This window comes from Peromyscus californicus, unplaced genomic scaffold (assembly GCF_007827085.1).
Source record: "Peromyscus californicus insignis strain IS unplaced genomic scaffold, ASM782708v3 Scaffold_12__1_contigs__length_115047231, whole genome shotgun sequence".
NCBI lineage: Eukaryota > Metazoa > Chordata > Mammalia > Rodentia > Cricetidae > Peromyscus > Peromyscus californicus.
Genome location: NW_026294413.1, coordinates 86,131,418 through 86,151,042, shown reverse-complemented (window position 1 = coordinate 86,151,042; position 19,625 = coordinate 86,131,418). Strand labels below are relative to the sequence as shown.

General features: G+C 50.3%; 4 protein-coding genes across 43 annotated transcripts in view; 2 read left to right on the top strand and 2 right to left on the bottom strand.

Moving 5' to 3' along the window:
* Pbrm1 (polybromo 1) overlaps positions 1-2,997 on the top strand; it is a 108,903-nt gene extending 105,906 nt beyond the window's left edge. For all 39 annotated transcript variants that reach the window (XM_052733676.1, XM_052733679.1, XM_052733692.1 and 36 more), the window contains one exon: positions 149-2,997. In XM_052733676.1, the coding sequence (XP_052589636.1) occupies positions 149-321 (173 nt within the window). In that variant the 3' untranslated portion in view covers positions 322-2,997. The remainder of the gene's footprint in view (positions 1-148) is intronic.
* A 3,358-nt stretch (positions 2,998-6,355) lies between these two features.
* On the bottom strand, positions 6,356-9,556 carry LOC128107612 (small integral membrane protein 4). The gene is made up of 2 exons (XM_052733731.1): positions 9,232-9,556; positions 6,356-6,460 (listed from the first exon to the last, which is right to left on the bottom strand). Exons 1-2 carry the CDS (start codon positions 9,380-9,382, stop codon positions 6,369-6,371), a joined length of 243 nt encoding a protein of 80 aa, XP_052589691.1. The 5' UTR covers positions 9,383-9,556; the 3' UTR covers positions 6,356-6,368.
* A 995-nt stretch (positions 9,557-10,551) lies between these two features.
* Nt5dc2 (5'-nucleotidase domain containing 2) lies at positions 10,552-19,535 on the top strand. Of its 2 annotated transcripts, none has more exons than XM_052733670.1 (14): positions 10,552-10,677; positions 15,192-15,376; positions 15,487-15,561; positions 15,766-15,821; positions 15,923-16,016; positions 16,190-16,318; positions 16,420-16,480; positions 16,568-16,670; positions 16,780-16,881; positions 17,120-17,201; positions 18,628-18,714; positions 18,808-18,948; positions 19,045-19,109; positions 19,190-19,535. In XM_052733670.1, the coding sequence occupies exons 4-14, from the start codon at positions 15,775-15,777 to the stop codon at positions 19,449-19,451; spliced, it is 1,173 nt and encodes a 390-aa protein (XP_052589630.1). In that variant the 5' UTR covers positions 10,552-10,677; positions 15,192-15,376; positions 15,487-15,561; positions 15,766-15,774; the 3' UTR covers positions 19,452-19,535. The 2 variants fall into 2 exon arrangements, with proteins under 2 accessions (XP_052589630.1, XP_052589629.1); XM_052733669.1 differs by lacking the exon at positions 10,552-10,677 and adding an exon at positions 11,452-11,690.
* Stab1 (stabilin 1) overlaps positions 19,421-19,625 on the bottom strand; it is a 33,060-nt gene continuing 32,855 nt past the window's right edge. Inside the window, 1 exon segment of the mRNA XM_052733668.1 lies at positions 19,421-19,621. Coding sequence (XP_052589628.1) covers positions 19,565-19,621 — 57 coding nt within the window. The 3' untranslated portion in view covers positions 19,421-19,564.

The following is a 19,625-nucleotide window of genomic DNA, read 5'->3' as shown; positions in this document are numbered from 1 at the left end:
CAGTGCCATTAGAAGAAATTTCCTATGATTTATAATCTTTAGCACATATTTAATAAGTATTGTTTCAGTAAATACATCAACCCTTAAAACTGGGGGTCATTTTATCTTAAAATTCTAATGTCTCTCTGTTTATACTTCATATTTTCAGCTCGAAGACGGGATGTCCATTTGTCGAAAGAACAGGAAAGCCGCCTACCTTCTCACTGGCTCAAAAGTAAAGGAGCACACACTACCATGGCAGATGCCCTCTGGCGCCTTCGGGATTTAATGCTTCGAGACACTCTCAACATTCGACAAGCATACAACCTAGAAAATGTTTAATCACATCACTGTGTTTCTTCTATAGAAGCAAAGAGTTGTGGAACGGTAGCCATTTTAGTTACTGGGGGTGGGAGGGAGGAACAAAGGATGATAATTTTTATTGCATTTTACTGTACATCACAAGGCCATTTTTATATAAGGACACTTTTAATAAGCTATTTCAATTTGGTTTTGTTATATTAAGTTGACTATCAAATACACAAAGATTTTTTTTGCATATGTTTCCTTTGTTTAAAACCAGTTTCATAATTGGTTATATATATAGTCATAGTTTTATCTTTACTTGTTAATGGACTTAAATCATCAAAGGGTTTGGCTTGGCTTGGGGTTTTGGTTTTCTTTTTTATAAATATATATATTATATACACACACACATATAAGAAAAAAGTAATGAAAAAAGTTTACAAATTAGTTTAAATTGACAATGAAATGTGAAGTTGGTCCTAGTTTACATCTTAGAGGAGTGTATATGTACGTTTCACATGTCTAAATATCTACAAGTTCTCTTACAGCTAAAGTGACGTGCTTTGAAGGGTTTGTTTAGACTGTAGTTTGTTTAGACAGACCCAACACTAGAGAAATCTAAAGTCAGTGCTGTGCATCCATCCACCACTAGTATAACTGAAGGAAAAAGTACCTTTGTGCTGAGTTAGACATCTGTATTGTCAGTGACTTTTGCAGAACATGTGCTCAGATCTGAGTTTTATTTAGTTTTGGAAGGTAAGTTTAAGAGTACTTTTGATCTGTTTATGATTCAGTTTATACCTTCATGTTATATGATTTGAAACTTACATCTGTTACCTTGAAAAACATTGAAGTACTGAAGTATGCATGGAGGTGGTTTATTTTAAGCATAATACCTAACCTAAGAAAGATGTAACTGGACACAAGCTGTGTCTTGCACATAACTAACTGTGCAAGGGTAGACTGACTGCCTACATATGCAGATGCTCTGGATTCTTTATTTCCTTGGTATCAGTTGTGGTATTTTGTTTGTTTGTTTATTTGTTTCAAGGTTGGAATTCTCAACCAGAAATAATACTTTCTAAAATGTTTTTAAATTCAGCTTGTGCTTTGGATTATAGAAAAAGGAAATTGTACTTTTAAGAAAATGTTCACAGAAAAAGACTATTACAGATCCCAAACACTTGGATGTGGTGACCTTGTCTTTCTTGCTTTCCTTTTTTTGAGACATGGTCCTACTATGTGCTTTGGCAGGACTGGAACTCACTGTGTAGACCAGGCTAGCCCCAAACTCACAACTGCCTGCCCCTTCCTCCCAAGTGCTGGGATTAAAGGCAAATGCTGTAATACTCCACAGCCACAACCATGTCTTTCTAACACGGCCCTAGAATGACCATTTTGAGGCAGTGTAGGATGTTCAGGTGGCAGCATTCACATGGTGGTGTGTTTTTTAACCCTGCTTTATTCTAATAGGATGGTTGTGTGGTGCTGATGCTGCCACTGTTGACTAAGAATGGCTGTCAAGACAGTCTTTTCCTTTACAATATGATGAATCAGTACTCGTGTTGAATTGCCATGCTTAATAAATCATGAGAGTATATAATGGAAAGAAGTCCCCGGTATCTACTTTAAATACAGGAACCCTTGTAACTTAATGCCAATAGTCAACCACTGGATCTCAATTTTCATCAAGTATTTTAAAGAATTTTAATTTTTAAAAAATGTACTGTAGATTATGCCAGTACCTTATTGCTAAACTGAATTAAATAAATCTTTGATTCCTGGTTATTTGGACCATTGACTCATCATGGACTATGTAATGTAATCAGATTATTTTCTTTTTAGGTATCCTTGAATTACACCAAAGAACCAGAAACTTAATTTTGGTTAAATTATTTATTTATTTCATGCATTCATTTTATTTCCCTTTTTAAAGGCTTAGCTGAGGCTCCCCGAGGAGCTTCTAAAAACCCTTCACTATCAGCAACCAGGGGCACTAGGAGCCAGAGCACTCCTCCTCCTGACTCCTGCATTGGTGTATTGGTGCTGTAGGAACCAAGAGCCAGTCCAGGTTCCCTTAGGCAATACAAATCCAGCACAGGGTGTCACTAAGGCAGGCCCTGATGAAGTTTAAAAAACAATTAGTTAATTAATTAATTAAAACCATTTAAGATACTATTTATTTTAGAATCATGCTTTTGGAGAATACCAGTTATTACTTAGGATATAAGATTTGAGATCAGCCATCTTCAAAAAAAGAAAAAGCCCTGACTTAAGGCAGTACAAGTAAACAATACACTTTCTCATGACTTAAGAACTTTAGTAATCTGACTTGAGAAATATAATGACCTAATAGTTTTCAAAACATAAGTTCCTATGAAGAATTTTGTTTATATTGAGTTGGGGGACCTATAGGTTTAAAATATCAGCCAACTGATTTAAAAGACCTTGGTTTTACTAAATCTGCCTTCCCCTTCTGAACTGGGGTGGGGGTGAGGGTGAGGGCCACTTGTGTAAAATCCCCAAATTGATGTTATAACTTTGAGCTTGAACGTTCATTTCCAAGACATGATTCAAAATTGGTTTATTCTATTTTCTGTACTATATCATTATCTGAAGTTTAAGTGGTAACTGGTTCTATACCGTGTATGTATCATATGTTTGTTCATCAAAGCTTTTTAATCCAAATAAAAATGAGAGTTTGCAAAGTGATTTGGATTAGCCAGGTTTGGTGGTTCTGTTAAAGCTGTGTCAAATGTTTTTAGCAGAATAAAAACTCGTACAAGCCCTGATTCATGCTCAGGAGGATAGAGCTGCCAGTTCAAGGAAGAAAGCTCCTCTGGTCAGGGTGGGATGCAATGTGCAGACCCCAGCTGCAGCCTAACATACCTCACATCCTCAGGCTGGCAGTCAAAGAATTCTTACCATGTCCTCAGGATTGCAGCATGGACACAAACAAAACACAAGTTTCAAAAATGAAGAGCAAATTATTGAGGGTAGGCAGTAAGGGAAGTACGTCCTCTATCAGAAAGCAGAATAACTCATTTTAAGTAGCTTACCTGGGACCATAAAACAAGTGGTCCAGGCGAATCTTTAACATGTCTACAAGTTCTTAAGATGTCTTATACTCTTGGTTTTTCAAGACAGGGTTTCTCTGTGTAGTTTTGGTACCTGTCCTGGATCTCACTCTGTAGACCAGGATGGCCTCGAACTCAGAGATCCACCTGCCTCCACTGCCCGAGTGCTGAGATTAAAGGCGTGAGCCACCGCTGCCCTGCTAAGATGTGTTATACTTTTAGTAGAAAATGTTAAAATTAGCCATTTTCTCCTAATACCACCCTGCAAAGCCCTGTAGTTCTGTCCTGAAACTAGGGAGGGATACAGTCACCTTTGCCCATGAGCATAGCTTGAAGGCTCACTGATACTAACATTCTACTCAAGCCCTATACAAACATATGCTGCTAAGTGTCTTTGTTCCTTTTTAATTTGAGAGTATGCTGGGTCAGCTGACTGAAAGTTCAGCACTGAATAAATTAACAGACTAGTACTTTCCCCTATCTGGGATATTATGTATTCATGTCTTGGTGGTTGTTCATAGACGTGGCAAGACATTTTGTTATTCCTTTACATAGAGAACAATTGCTTTGGAAAACTCCATGGTCCAAGAATACACTTTTCTTGAGAGGAAACTCCTTGTGAAAAACTCAAAAGAAAAAGATAGATAGATAGATAGATAGATAGATAGATAGATACAGACAGACAGACAAATGTGGTTAAGGTAAAACATCAGGGATTTAGATAAGTCTTACAATACAGAACTGCAAGACAGATAAAAATAACCTTCCTTGTTACTTACTGTGTGCCTAATATAGTCACTTTCCCCATTAATTCATATGAAAAAGTGAAGCTCCAAATGCCCTGGTTTTTCCCCAGTTTCACAGTGAAGGTTTACAATAAATGCTAAGTTTTTAATCTGTCTGGCCTAGTGGCTCACACCTGTAATCTAGCTACTTAGGGGCTGAGGCAGGAAGGTTGCAAGTTCAGGGCCAGCCTGGATAATTTAGTAAGACCCTGTCTCTTAAAAGGATGGACACAACTTGTCTAGCATGCACAACGCCCATCCTAGAATATGTTAGGATATGTGGTGTAATTTTTGAAATTTTGAAAATTTGAACATATTTTAGGAAGTTAAAAAAATTTACACCCTGGGGGCTGAAAAGAAAACTTGCTCTTCTTCTGGAGGACCCAAGTTTGATTCCCAGCACCCATAATGGGAGGCTCTCAATTACCTGTGATTCCTGCTCCAAGAGGTTCTCTGGCACCTGTATGCATGTGCACATACCCCCCCACACACAATTTTTTCTTTTTTGTTGTTTGAGACGGGGCTTCTTTTTGTAACAGCCTTGGTTGTCCTAGAACTCACTTTGTAGACCAGGCTGGCCTCGAACTCACCGATAAGCTTGTCTTTGCCTCCGGGTGCTGGAATCAAAGGTATGCGTCACCACCACCTAGCTACACATTTTTTTTTTTTTTTCTGTTTTTCAAGACAAGGTTTTTCTGTGTAGCCTTGGCTGCCTCAAAATCTCACCTGCCTCTGCCTCCCAAGTGCTGGGATTAAAGGAATGCACCACCACTGTCCAGCTACACACAGATTTTTTTTTTAATTTTTAAAAAATATTTGCACCTTGGTTAACAAAGATGAGTTCTTACAGCTTCCAAACTAACGTGCTCTGAAAATGTTTTACATTAAATATCAAAATCAAGTTGTTGTTCTGCCATTTTCGAAAGTTTCTTCTTTCCTGGAACTGATGGAGAGGAGATAGAGGGACGGGCAGGGAAGGAACTATAGCAGACAGAAGCTGGCTAATGGTTGTGCTGGCATGCTGAGTACTCTTCAACATCTAGAACTGGAAGTGTAGCCACATAATTGAGAGTTATACCACAACTTCTTACACAGCAATTGTATCAATATAAAGTATCTCTGAGGTTAGAGTCGCACTCTAATTGACACAAGTAGACAGATTATATGCAATACATTTCTCTCACTGGTTATATTGATCATTAATGGTGACCAAAGTGAGTTGAACTTTTTGTTCCTAGTACTCTGATGCAATCTGAACAGTCACGACTCTTTTCCTAACATTAGCAGACAAACTTAAAACAGGACAAATTGGTTAGAAAAGATTGAGACGTTCTGGTTCTACTTTTTCAAGTCAGGGTTTTATGTAATCCAGCCTAGCCTTGAACTACTGCTCCTCCTGGGTCCACCAGAAGTGTCTGCGGCAGAAACAACTAACCTGTTGTTACCCCATGGCCTTTGAGCACCAGCTTCTTTCTTCGTAGTATTTTGAAAATGACTTTTTCTTTAGAACGTAGGTCATTTTCTTACTTGCAAACATGGAGGGTCCTTTTCCTACTAGTGATCTAAACTTATATTGGGGTCACATTGCCCAATTGCTTTTAGTAGACTGCCTACTCAACTGGACTGTATGTTAGCTTTGTATCTTCAATAGGTGTGCAGCCCTGCGCTAGAGCACTAGCTGGGCAATATGCAGTGACTAAGAAATCTCCCTACTCTAGCAAAAGCTTACAAGTTGGAAAAGGACGGAAATGTGACCTTGTAGTCACTCTAGGTGAGGCGTCCAATAGTGACTAGGGATATAGTCAAATAGAGATTGTATAACTATGAGAACTCTTTGTAAAGGCAATTCTTGGACTAAGATGCAGTTGCTAAAGGATTAGTATTCATTAAGAAAGTGTTTGTCTCTTTAAATGTGTGTGGGTGTTTTGCCTGCATGTATATCTGTGTACCATGTGTTCAGTGTCGACAAAGGCCAGAAGAGGGTGTTAGAGTTGCAAATGGTTGTGAGTTACCATGTGGGTGCTAGGAATTGAGCCCAGGCCCTCTGGAAGAGCAGCCAGTGCTCTTAGCTACTGAGCCGTCTCTGCAGCCCCCTTGAAAGAGTACATTTTTAATGGAGCTAAGGAGGCAGAGGCAGGGATTTCCTTGAGTTTAAGGCCAGCCTGGGCAAGTGAGACTGTGAAAACACAGAATGACTGAAATCAACACTGAAAATTCACATTTACTTTATTAACTTGTGAAGCTCGGTCTCTGATGTATCTTCCAGCCTTCTCTGATACTGTCTTTCTGAAGCTTTTCGACGGTACACATCATCTGTATCAGACAAAAACTCTGCTTAGATTTTTAAGAAACTGGGGAATTTCAAAAAGAGATTGGGGGTCTTTCTCTGTGGCAGAGTGCTTAGCTAGCATAAGGAGTGCTCGGAGTGCAATTTCCAGCAAGAGTTAGGAACAAAGCCCCCATGGAAGTAAGTCAACCAGTAGTCTGTCTTGACTGTCTGAATCTGGCAAGTAATTTAACATAAAATGAGCTGAATGAGTGCTGTGGGGAGTCTGAGATAACAAGAGTAGAAAGATAGTATCTTCGGAGACACACTCATGTCCCAGAATCATGTCCTGGCATCTTTCTGTTCTCCAAGATTTCCATTGTCCCAAGGCTCTCTGCTGCTCCCTTTCCTAGGTCCCAAAACCTGAGTAAGGAGCGAAGTAATGTTCTTTGTTCTCAGCAGCTGGTTTTTCAGGCTACTAATGTTCTATCCTCCTATAAAAATAAACCTCTTCCTTTTTTAAATCCTCTTCCTTCAGGGCTTGTTACTTGACTGCCATCTTCTCTTATCACTCCATCACTGGTAACACTGGCTGCCAGCTCAGGTTTCTTGCTCTTCATCTGTGCCTTTTTACTACCCATATTGTTGGGGGTGAAGTGCCAGCCCCCTTGGCCTCCTTTACATCTCCAGTCAGTGTTCCGTCTGCTCAGACTACAACTTCTGCTTCCCTATCCCACTCCTGGCTTTCCCGTCCTCGGAGCTCACCACCACCTTCCGCTGCCCCTTTGGCCTGTGTCTTCCCTCTCTTCCTACCAAACCAGCTCAAGTTCCTTCACACTCTACTCACTGTCTTCTGGACAGCCCTCCAAAACCCCACCAGAGATTGCTCCAACTGCCTCACTTTTCGGTTCATGCTGCTTGAGGCACCTCTAGCTGATTCCATTAACATGGCTGAAAGCCATTTCCTCAGCCCTGAATGACTAAGAACACTCCCTTCTTTCTCAGAGAAAGGCCACTCACTGTAAAGAACTCTTTGGCTAATTTTTAAGGCTGATCTCACTGGGCACTAGTGCTTCTGAAGATGCAGTCTCCCAGTCCCCTCCCCAAACTCCCCCGACCCTTTTTTTTTAGAAGATTGAATTCAAAAATACCTGCATGCCAAAACGAGTGCTGTACCAAGTAAGCTACAGCCCTAGTTCCAACTCCTCCTTTCTCACCAGCGTTTGCATATCCTTCAGTCTCTCCATGGGCAGATGCTTACCTCTCTTCACAGTCACCTTGCCTTATCACCTGCCTTTCCGGTGTTCCTTCTAACCACTCCAAGACACCAGAAAAACATGCTGAAGTCTGACCCTTCCATCAAATCCAGATGTCTGGCCCAAACTGTCTTCCTGAGCTTGAGATCTTTAGTTAACCCCATTTCATCATGTCCTCAATGGCACCCGGGATCACCCTGCCTATGTTCTGCACCTTAAGTAATACAAGCCTTGCCTTAGGTGTTCCTTGAGAAGCCTCCATGCCCCATCTCAGTTACCAGACTCAGCACTACCTCTAGGCTGTCTGAGCTCCACCCACTTCTTGGCATTCCTTTGCCCCTTAGACTTAGACTATCGTCTCAAATCTGGCCAACATATATTCCCTTTGTTTCTACCAATCTCTCCAAAAAGAGCAAAGAGCTCTTTCAATCATTAAGATATATCCTTATTGTCCAGTTCTTTTCTGGCCCTACCCAGGTACCCCTCTATCCATGTCACCTTTCACTCAATCTACTGCAGTCCTTCAAACAGCAAGCACAAAAGCTTCCAGGTTTCCCTTCCCACTGCCATGAAGTCAGTGTCATAGATCTTCCCCTTATTTCCTGACAGTCCTAAATGCCTATCTTTTGCCAAGAGCTTTCCCTCTGATCCAGTGAGGTGCCAACCAGGATTCTTGAACTACTCACACCCCTCATGGCTTGCTTAATGGTGGGGGACGGGGTGAAAATTGAGCCCGGGCCTATGCGAGTCAAGAACTCTACACCTAGTTTTAGTCCCACGAGCTCTTCTGAAATGGAGGATCTCCTGCCTTGCTCACTAGACCCTCTCATGGATGGTCATTCAATATTGAGTTTTGGCCCGTGCCTGTAATCCCAGCAGTTGGCTGAGGCAAGAGGATGGCTGAAAGTTTGAAGAGTCAGGGCCAGCACAGGCCCTTTATCAGAGTAGACAGAGAAATCAATGGAGGCTTTGATGTAACAACTTAAAAATTTTGAGTTGGCAGTTCTCACGTGATAAAGTTACATGAGAGGTAAAGCAAAGGGCCCAGAGGTTGGGAGAAGCCCTGAGGAACTCAACATGCCCGAGGCAGTCCACAGAAATGCCAGACATGTTCGCAGTTCAGGGCCAAAGACACAGCACTAATGACTGCCTGTAAAATGTGGTAATCAGCTAAGTCAGGCAAGCTAGCGTTCTAAAGAGTTTGAGCTAAAGATCTCAAAGGGCAGGAGACTTAACCGGAATTTCTGAGTCCTCAGGATTGGTCCCTCTTCCGCAATCCTGTTCCTCAGTCCTAAGGTCACCCGGCAGGGCCAAGGACAGGTTACAAAGGACGAGAGCCTGAGTGGAGGCACGTGCCCTCTTAAAGTGCCGGGGGAGAAGGAGGGCTGGATGCCAATGTGAGCCAAATACGAAAGCCCCGGGGGCCTCCAATCCGTGCTGCCAAGTGAGTAAGACCGCTTGTCCTTCGGACTACAGTGAAAGCCGCTCTGCAACCGAGTGGAGTCGGCGGCCTCTAATCGCATACCCACAGGAGAAACGGAGGCTGCTGCACCCCCACTTACAGAAGGTCTCCTGGCCCACGCGCACTTTAATCATGATCCACTCCATTGTTCCTCCCAGGACAAAAAAGAAGGGCAGGAACCTGTAGATGCCGAATCGCTGCTTCCCGGGCACCCGCTGCAGAGCTCGCCTCACCTGGGCCCTGAAGAACATGGCCGAGGCCTCGAAGTGGGGTGCGGGCGGAACCAGGCGGACTATTAATCCTGGAGGCAGTAGGAACAGCCCTGCTGGCCCCGCTGTGTCGCGGACTGAGACTCAAGACCCCGCTGCTGCGCCACTGCCAGGCCGGGAGAGGTGGCGCGCAGAAGCGAACAGACCCAGAGCGTGGCCGGATCCGCCAATCAGAGTGCGGCGGGCCGCTCAGACTGTCCAATCAGAGTGCTGTTGGGGCACGCGTGCTCCGTGAGGCTGAGCCGGCCTGAAGAAGCCTGCGCAGGCGCCTAGACCCTGGAGGCGGAGCAACCTCAGGGGGCGGAGTCTCCAACGTGGCGTGGCCGGGCCCACCCTCAACCTGCTCCCAGCAGCTGGGGCTCGGAGTTGACTGCCGCGCCCCCTACTCTGCCATCGCCATCTTTTTCTGTGATACTCTGACCGAGGTGACGACCCTCTGTGAAGAAGAGGATCTAAAATGCAGTTACGTGACGCCTTCGTTTTATTTCTAGGATGTGACTGGTTGGACTTGGCTTCTAAAATAACAAAATTCGACGTGCATTTTTGAAAACTGAACTTTATCAGTATCACAACAAGAAGTATAATTGTCCACGACAAACTGCTCTAAAAATAATATAAATGTATGATGGATGGGAAAACACCGCTATTCAGGTTCTTGTAGGTGCTTTTTTATGCATCACAACCCGGTAGTCGCAGAAGAGCACCATGGTAAAAAGCGTGACTTTGTGGTCAAACCACACCCCTACAGGCACCCTTGTAAAAACGGAGCCTTCTGTGAGAATTAAATGTCAGACTGTGGGATCCATAAAGGGTCATACACAGATTGAGAGCAGCTTTAACACGTCCTGTACACCAAAGCAGCCCTGGAGGGCAGGCCAAAAGAAGCCACCCACAGCAAACCCTTGGCATTTGTTCCCATTTCTCTTGGTGCTGAGGACCAGAACATATACAGCGTCCGTCCACCTGGAAGAGATTCACATGTGGCCAGGTCTCCACAGCCCATGGGCCCACGCTTTGGCATCCATAACGACCAGGACCCAGCCCAAGATTCCACACCAGATCCTCAGCCTAGGTACAGGAGAGTTCCACATTACACACCACCTTAAACCCAACAGCCACCGGGTGCCTAGGTGGGCAGCTCATCACCAACAGGGCCCTGGGTCCTGGACCGGCCTCTCCTGGCGTACACCTGCGGGCTAAGAAAACAGACGGAAGTAGGTGGTGTGGTTCCAAGCGAAGAAGAATTGCCCTGAGACAGCGCTTGAACAGAGACCGAGGTATTTCGATTGGGGGCCTGCGCTGTCCGGCACATCCGTTTACCAGAACCAGGGGGCTGCAATGACCCCGGCCCACAGCCACTCAGAGCACCCGTGTGGGGTACCAGGCGGTACCAAGAAAAGGCTGCCTTAGCAGACGTCAGCTGCCCTGCAGGCTGCGTGGTCTCACCCAGTTTGGGACTGTCACTGTGGGCAGAAGGAGCTCTTTGTGCGTTAGGTGGATAAAGCGGCCCTAGCTCCACTCAGGCGTGCAGTTCGACGTGCAGTCAGTCAGAAACAGGGCAGGAGCACAGGGCCCCCGGGGCAGGAGGACATGTCTGGAGAGGAGGGGACGGCAGCGCTAGGGTCAGGGGGAACCCAAGGCTGGGGGAGGGACAGAAAGACCATGGGATGAAGGAGGAGCTGTGCTCTCCCGCACTCCAGCTGCTCCTGCTCCTCGGAGCCGTCCAGGGCCTCTCGGAGACACGGGCTCTTAAGCCCCGCGACTTCCCGCGCAAGGGAAGATGGTGCCGCCATCACCACCGAGATGACCAAAGGGGGGCGCAGAGCCCCTGAGCTGAGCTGGGAACGAAGAGGAGGAGGGGGTCGGGAGCCCGCCCCGCCCCGCCCCGTCCCGGGACCTCCCGCCCCCCCGGGCCGAGTGCTGCGCTCATTGGCCGGATGGACTCCGCGCGCCTCGCCCATTGGTCGGCCGCCTTGAGAAGCACGCGGCCACGGTGGCGGGGAGTCGGAGGGCGGCGGGCCGGCGGGCAAGCAGACGGGCGGAGGGCGGCGGGGGCAGCGCTCAGGGGGCATGGCGGGTGCGGGACTGCGGGCGGCAGCTCGGCGCTGGCTGCTGTGCGGAGGCCACGGCGGGCCGCGGGCTGCCTCGACCTCACCCTCCTGCCCTGGCTGCGGCCCGCCGGGTCCCGGAGCCCACTGCCCCAGCACCCCGCGCTCGGCGCCCGCAGACAACGCGGACCTCAGCGCGCACTTGTGGGCTCGTTACCAGGACATGCGGAGGCTGGTGCACGGTGGGTGACGCCGGGTGGGCAGTGCGCCGGAGGGCATCAGCTTGGCGGCGTCCAGCAGACGGCGGGGGCACCGTCCCCAACCGTCCTGGGTGCAGCTTGCTGGAAGCGCCCGGTGGGGCTCGCCAGGGTCCCCAAACCTGAGGGTCAGATGGCGTTTTGGAAAAGGCTCTATCGGGTGGATACGAGGTGCCACTGCAGAGCACTCCGACTCCCGGGGCGAGTGGAGGTTTTGTTTTCTGGAGGCGGGAGCTTGGAACGCCTGGAGCGGCTGCTGCGCACGCGGTCCTGGGTCCAGTCTCTGGGCAGCGGCGGTGGAAATCTCAGTCCCTTGTTCTCCGCTGGCCTTTAGTTACAGTGTGTGGACAAAGACTGAACGGTGCTCACCGACGGCCCGCTGTAAGGCGACACCGGCCGGACATTGCAGGCACCTACCTCTTGGCTTGCCTCTGGCGGTCTACAGCACTCCAAACAAGCTCAGGGAAGGCGTTGGGGGAACAGAAAAGTTACTGTAGCCCCCTGCAATCCCGGGATGTTGCTGTAGTCTCAGCCAGAGCTGCACAGGGCACTCCCCCTCCCCCTAGCCTTCTTTCCCTCTGGAATGGGCTGATGAGGCAGGAGATCTGAGTGCGGAACATCTGTCCATTTGTCTGGGTGGGTCTAGTGGGGCCCTGTCTCTGCAGCAGAGAGATGTGGTCTGGGCTGTGGCCCCTATCGCTGCCCAGCAGGGTGGCCCTCGGCCTCCTCACACCCTCTCAAGACCCTCAGTGTCCTGAGTCTCCTGCCCCAGGATTGTGGTGATGACTCAGAACAAGGCCAAACAGGAGGAGGGGAGCTTCTGGAGGAAGCCCCAGAGGTGATGTGACTTGCATTGTTTGGTAAGACAGAGTGGCTCTGTCAGGGAGATTCCAGCTGTGACTGGGCAGAGGTTTCCACTCCAGCTGTGTGGAGACCTGGAGGTTGGCCAGAGATCACCTCTTGACAAGCCGCAGTCAGAATACTTGAGACCTCTGGAGAATGGTTGCTCTTGAGGATTGGGACTATTGCAGGGTGAGCAGTGTGACAGAAGTCCCTCTGAGTAGCTGAGAAGCCTGAGGGGACTGGGGGGGGGCTACTTTCATACCCTTCGGGGTCTTCCTGTGTCTTCAGATCCTTATAGACCCCCTGAGTTCTTGTGGGGGGTCACTTCCACTAACATGCCAGGATGAGCCAGCTCATGCCTCTGAACCCTGACCTCACCAGGCTGGGTTTTCTGAAGGAATCTGAGCAAAGCTGCCAAGGCCAGGGCCAATGGCCCTTCAGAGAGTAGTGGAGGACCATCACCTGCGCTGCCTGGCCTCATGACTAGAAGGCTAGGAAGAGAAGGGTAGTTAAAGCAGGTGGGGCGACCCGAGTGTGCGTCTCAACCTAGTTGCCTGGTGCTGGGTAGTTTGATGGGTGACTTTACCTCCCCAGTGGAGACAGAAGTGTGACTACTTCACAAGATTGGAGGAGGGAATGAGATGAGCCGTAAAACTCACCTAAGAAAGGAGGACAGGGTCTAGACAGTCATATAAACACGTCGGACCACTGCTGGGTCGTGGCATATCCTCTCCCGGCCTACTCAGCAATCACCAGTGGAAGGAAGTGGGACTCGGTTACCCCAACCCCCCAGAGCTATGATTTCCTTGGTCCAGAAATGAGGTAGGTAACCTTAGGCCCTGTGGACTGCTTCCCCGTCCTACTTGTTCCCAGGAAGGTGTATATGCCCCCGAGAAGACCCTGGAAAGCAGAGGCAAGGCATGGACGTAATCAGAACTCCACAAGCTTGGGTCCACAAATGCCATGCCTGTGCTTCCCACCCCAGGGGTTTTCTGGACGCTAAGGCAAGTCATAAACAAAGTTGACATCCAGGAGTGTAGGGTTGTGGAAATTACCAGCTATGTGGGCAGCTGAGGCCCAGGGTCCTAGCAACACCAGGTAAGGGGTGTCTCAGAAGCAGTTCTTCAGAGGGAGGCCATCAGCTGTGTCTTAAGCATGTCCCAGTGAAGAGCTCCGTCCACACTTGGGGATCTTCAGAACAGCTGCCCTCTGCTGGCTGTAGGCCACCCGAGGAACTAGCCACACCTGTTCCCACACCTACACCCTGCATATGACACTAAAGGAAATGGGGGCGGAGCCCTGTGTTCCAAAGGGGCCTCTGAGGCAACAGCTCAGCACGTAGACCAGGCGTCTGCACAGCACAAGAGCCATTAGACATGCTGTGGAGCCAGAGATTTTTGCATCATGATCAGGATTGGTGTGGCTGACAGACTCCCTGGAGATCTGGACTCTGCCCAGCATGCCTAGTCCTGCCTCTTCCCTTCCCCTGCAACTCCAGGATTGACCAAGCGAGACCCAGGACAGGGCTCCCAGCTCAGGCACATCACACATTTGATCCTGCATATTGTGTGGGGACAGAGCAGGAATGCTGTACGAAGTAGACTGGTTCTGGTTTTATTTCCCCTTTAAAAAACACGAGCCCAGGGGCTAAGCCAGCATTCTGGAATTCACCGGCATGAGAGGGAAGGCCTGATCTTGTCTGGCTCACATCCCATGCCCTGTCACATCGTGTCCTTTTTTTCCATTCACCTTACCCGCTTTCCAGATGGGGAAGATAAGGCAGGTGAGCCTAGGACCCCAGAACCGTCCTGACATAGTGCCACGCTTAGCCTTCCTCTGTGACTCTTTCAGAGGCTTGTGACTGTCACCAGAAGAGAGCAAGCTGGGTAGTGTCCCAAAACCCGACATCTTATATCTCGCCCGTGGTAATTAGCAGTGTTCCCTGACTAAGGCCAGGGAATGTCATTATGTGGTCTGGCAGGCAGTTGAAATCCGATTAGAGGGGCCTTACTCCCCAGGGCGATGGCAGGTGTTCCAAGTTGGCAGCCCTGGGGGTTCTCCGCCCCTCTAATGTTCTTGGGCCCCAACCCCATCTGTGGACAAAGTGGAAAAGCAGCATTCATGGCCTTGGTTTCCAGTCAGGTCAGAACGGAGCCAGCATCCCGTGGGAGGAGTCTACAGTCCCTGCATCCTGCCCTTGGCAGGTAGCCCCAAGAAAGTGGAAGACGAGGCCAGTGGACAGTGGTGCTCCTGGACAGGTTTTGAGTGAGGGGCATGACCTTTCTGAGGAGTGTCGCCAGGGTTCCCACACACCCGTGTCTGGTAGAACTTAGTAGGCAGAGCCCAGAAGAGACACGGGTTCAGTATATGTGGGGCACTGCAGATGATAGTTTAACGTGGAAAATGGAGGCTGTGACTATGACCAGATTCCCCAGAGAAGAGCAGGCCGGCCATTGTCAGCTCTGCCCTCCCTTGGCACGTGCCTTCTCTCTGAGCCTCAGTTTGGCCTTCACTGAGCTGAGATGCAATAATCCAGTGTCTTGTGGGGCACATGGGGCTGGGTACCCACAAAGTACTTGGGCCATTTGCTGCAACTGTGACCATCATGAGGTACTGTCCTCTTGTGTATCTCCTTCCCTGCAGACCTTCTGCCCCCTGAGGTCTGCAGCCTCCTAAACCCAGCAGCCATCTACGCCAACAACGAGATCAGCTTGAGTGACGTTGAGGTCTATGGCTTTGACTACGACTACACACTGGCCCAGTACGCGGATGCCCTGCACCCCGAGATCTTCAATGCTGCCCGGGACATCCTGATAGAGCACTACAAGGTGAGGCTGCCAGGCTCTCTGCCAACGCGACCCAGCTTGCCCCCCACTCCAGACTGAGTCTTGGGGTTCCCCCGGTATCCTGGGCTGAGGCCTGGCTTTTTGTCCAACAGTACCCTGAGGGCATTCGGAAGTATGACTATGATCCCAGCTTTGCCATCCGTGGCCTCCACTATGACATTCAGAAGGTGAGTGGCTAGACACGTAGCCCTCCTGACTAGTGGGAGCGGCTTCTTCAGCCCCCTCCTCTCCTTATCAGACCACCCTGGCCCCTTAGCGTCCGGTAGAGGTTTTGTTGCTGAGGGTTGGGAGGTGCTGGGGAGAATCTGGCTCAGGGCCGAGGACAAAAACCGACGTCCTCACCACTGGCCCTGCCCACTATGTGTTTGCAGAGCCTTCTGATGAAAATTGATGCTTTTCATTATGTACAGCTGGGAACGGCCTACAGGTTAGCGTCGGGTCCACCCTAAATCTACCCTTGTCCCTATCCCATACTGCTACCTGGGCTCGGGCTGAGGGCATCTGTCCCCCCACTCACCCCCAACTCAGGGGTCTCCAGCCTGTGCCAGATGATGAAGTGATTGACCTATACGGTGGCACCCAGCACATCCCACTCTACCAGATGAGCGGCTTCTATGGCAAGGTACCCACCCAACCTGTTGTTGCCCAAAGCAACCCAGACCAGGGATTTTGATGTGGGTGCTGGCATCCTGTGAAGCAGTAACCAAAAGGTCACACAGCCTGCCAGTGCCCCAAGGCAGATCCCTTGGTCTCTAGTACATGGAATAGTGGCTGAGAGTTGACCTCCCTCCCCAGGGCCCTTCCATCAAGCAGTTCATGGACATCTTCTCACTACCAGAGATGGCGCTGCTGTCATGTGTGGTGGACTACTTTCTGGGCCACGGCCTGGAGTTTGACCAAGTTCACCTCTACAAGGATGTGACGGTGAGGAGGAGGGGCTTGTCCCTTAGATGAAACGAAGTCTGTTTGCAACTTGGTGGGCCCTCTTCCCTGGCATGTCCTCACTGTCCCCTGGTTCCCCTCAGGATGCCATCCGGGATGTGCATGTGAAGGGCCTCATGTACCAGTGGATTGAGCAAGACATGGGTAAGGGCAGACAGTAACCCTTACCGTGCCTGCCTGAGCAGAGGGTCCCAGAACTGGCCCTTGCAGACCCACCACCTTCCCTTTCAGAGAAGTACATCCTGAGAGGGGATGAAACGTTTGCAGTCCTGAGCCGCCTGGTGTCCCATGGGAAACAGCTGTTCCTCATCACCAACAGTCCTTTTAGCTTTGTGTGAGTCCAGGCCCACTGTAGAAGAATGTGGGGGGGGGGGGGGGTGAGGGTGGGGATGGGACAGAGTACTGCTCCCAGACCCCCTGAAGCCAGTGCCCCCTCTGCACAGGGACAAAGGCATGCGGCACATGGTCGGCCCTGATTGGCGCCAGCTCTTCGATGTGGTCATCGTCCAGGCAGACAAGCCCAACTTTTTCACCGACCGGCGCAAGTATGGACGTAGCAGGGACTCTGGGGTTGTGGGGAGGTTGGAAGCCCCACTCCAATAAGAAGATTCAGGCACCACATCCAACTGGCCCTGACTCAGGATTCTCTGCGCTTAGATGGACTGGTCAGTGTCTCTGCTGACACTGGCTGTTGAGTGGGTGGGCCTTTACAGGGATAAGGAGGAGGGTCCCTAGTTTGTGACTCTCACAGACTGCAAACCGGGCTCTCTACTCTTCCCGCAGGCCTTTTCGGAAGCTCGATGAGAAGGGTTCCCTCCACTGGGACCGTATTAGTCGCCTGGAAAAGGGCAAGATCTACCGGCAGGTAAGGACTGGAGGGGCAGTGCTTCGTGAGTGGCCCTAGGCTATACAGAGGCAAGCTCCCAGCCCTGACCAGGCTTGCACTGTTGGGCTAGAGCGGATGGCACCAGGGCAGGACTATTAGGAAGCAAACCCGGGTGGCATTAGAAGAGAGCTTGGGTTTGGAGTCGAGATCTCTCCAATAGCCTAGGAGCCCTGGCTTCATCGCCTCTAGGCCTTGCTGTCCTTTGGAATGTCCCACTTGAGTATGGTACAAAAGCCTTAGAATGCACCATGATCGCTGTGAAGAATTGGCACTGAACACTGATACAGGCAAAACCAGCCTGGTTGAAGCCCTGAGGTGGGCCTGTGGAGACAGCTTATGAATTGAGCACACACACATACACACACATACACACATCCCCGTTTCCTGTGTGATGACTAGGAAGAGAGGCTAGATGCAGGGCATTGGTGGCCCATGCTGGAATCTTAGCTGAGATGGTCCTGGATCTGGGGAGCCCACACTTGGCCAGGAAAGCAGCATCCAGATGCCTCAGCTCAGCTGGCAGGCCCCTGTTCAGCATCCTGCCCTGCCACACGCACGCAGATCTCCAGTCCTCAGCACTCTGTCCTGCCATCAGACTGTGGCGGCCCTTTTTGGGGGAGGTGACTTTCTTTCTTGGCCTAACATTGTTTAGACCCTGTATGGTTCTCAGGAGCCTCTCCCGAGTCCTTTTCTTACCCACTCCCCTCTCCTTCCTCTGCCCCTCAAGATTCTTGATGAGGGGGCACATCCTCCACTGTCCTTGGAATGCCCCCCCACCCCACCTTCTGTCTCGGTTCAGTTCTTTCACAGCTCCCTGCCACCCCCAGTTCCCATCTCTCTGAGACTCACTGAGGCCAGCAGCTCTATGAACTGTGCTTTGCTACCTTAGGTAGTCCCTGTCCTTCCAAACTCTGGCCCCTCTGCCCCACCCCCACCCCTCCCTCGGTTATGCCCGCGCTGCGGTGTTATCTTTCCCTGGCTTTGGAGCAGAGAAGCTTGTAGCCTGCCAAGAAGCTCTACAGTTGATCCACAGGGTCCTGTGGGTGGAGACTGAGGAAGTTCAGGGCCCTTGGCTGGAGGGCCTGGGGCCCTCCCTGTGGTTGGTTTCTCACAAACAGGGATTAACGCCCTCGGCTGGGTGGGTGAAAGGCCACTGTAAGAGGCCCTTGAGTGAGGGCCAATCCACCCCTACTAGAGATGTTCTGCTGCAGGCAGGACCCCCCCTTTAATAGTGGAAGGGGGAAGTAGTAAGGGCCACGGAGCAGGAGGCCACGGGAAAGGGCAGCCCAGCATCCGGCTGGCTTTGGCTGCCTCTGCAGAGTTGGGAGGACTGGTGAAGGACAAAGCCTGGCTCCCACAGCCAAGCGGGAGCACCGTTGGCTCAGCAGTGCCCTCTGCTCCCCAGGGAAACCTGTTTGACTTCCTTCGTCTGACAGAGTGGCGAGGGCCACGTGTGCTCTACTTTGGTGACCACCTCTACAGTGACCTGGCGGTGAGAGGGTGGGGCTTTTCCCCGGGGAGGGGAGGGGAGAAGAGGGAGCCCTCCCAGCCGGTGCTGAGGTCTGCCTCCCATCCCTTCCACTAGGACCTCATGCTGCGGCATGGCTGGCGCACCGGGGCCATTATCCCTGAGCTGGAGCGTGAGATCCGCATCATCAACACAGAGCAGTACATGCACTCATTGACCTGGCAGCAGGCGCTCACTGGGCTGCTAGAACGCATGCAGGTAGGGGCTAATGCAGGGAGGGGCGACGGGAAGGGCCTAGGGGGCTGCATCTCCCAGGTGCATGCTCACCCACCTTCCCACATTGTGTTTCCCCAGACTTATCAGGATGCAGAGTCACGGCAGGTGCTGGCTACTTGGATGAAGGAGCGGCAAGAACTGAGGTGAGCCAGAGGAGCCACGACAGGGGGGCTGCCCCGGCCTTTCCTCCTCACACTGAAGGGTACCATGTTTCTCTCCCCAGATGCATCACCAAGGCCCTGTTCAATGCTCAGTTTGGGAGCATCTTCCGCACCTTCCACAACCCGACCTACTTCTCCAGGCGCCTCGTGCGCTTCTCCGACCTCTACATGGCCTCCCTCAGCTGTCTGCTCAACTACCGCGTGGACTTCACTTTTTACCCGCGTCGCACACCCCTGCAGCACGAGGCGCCCCTCTGGATGGACCAGCTCTGCACGGGCTGCATGAAGACACCTTTTCTCGGTGACATGGCCCACATCCGCTGAGGGCGCTTTTATTGTCCTGGACAGACCATCCGTTCTTTCAGCCCCAGCCACCCTGACAAGCAGTAAAAGTGGTCTCTGTCTTTCCGTGTGCCTCTGCCTCCGTTCAAGGACCATCATTTGACCTTGAGGATCCTCTGGGTGTCGGGGAAGTCCTCCTCCAGCAGTGAATCCTGC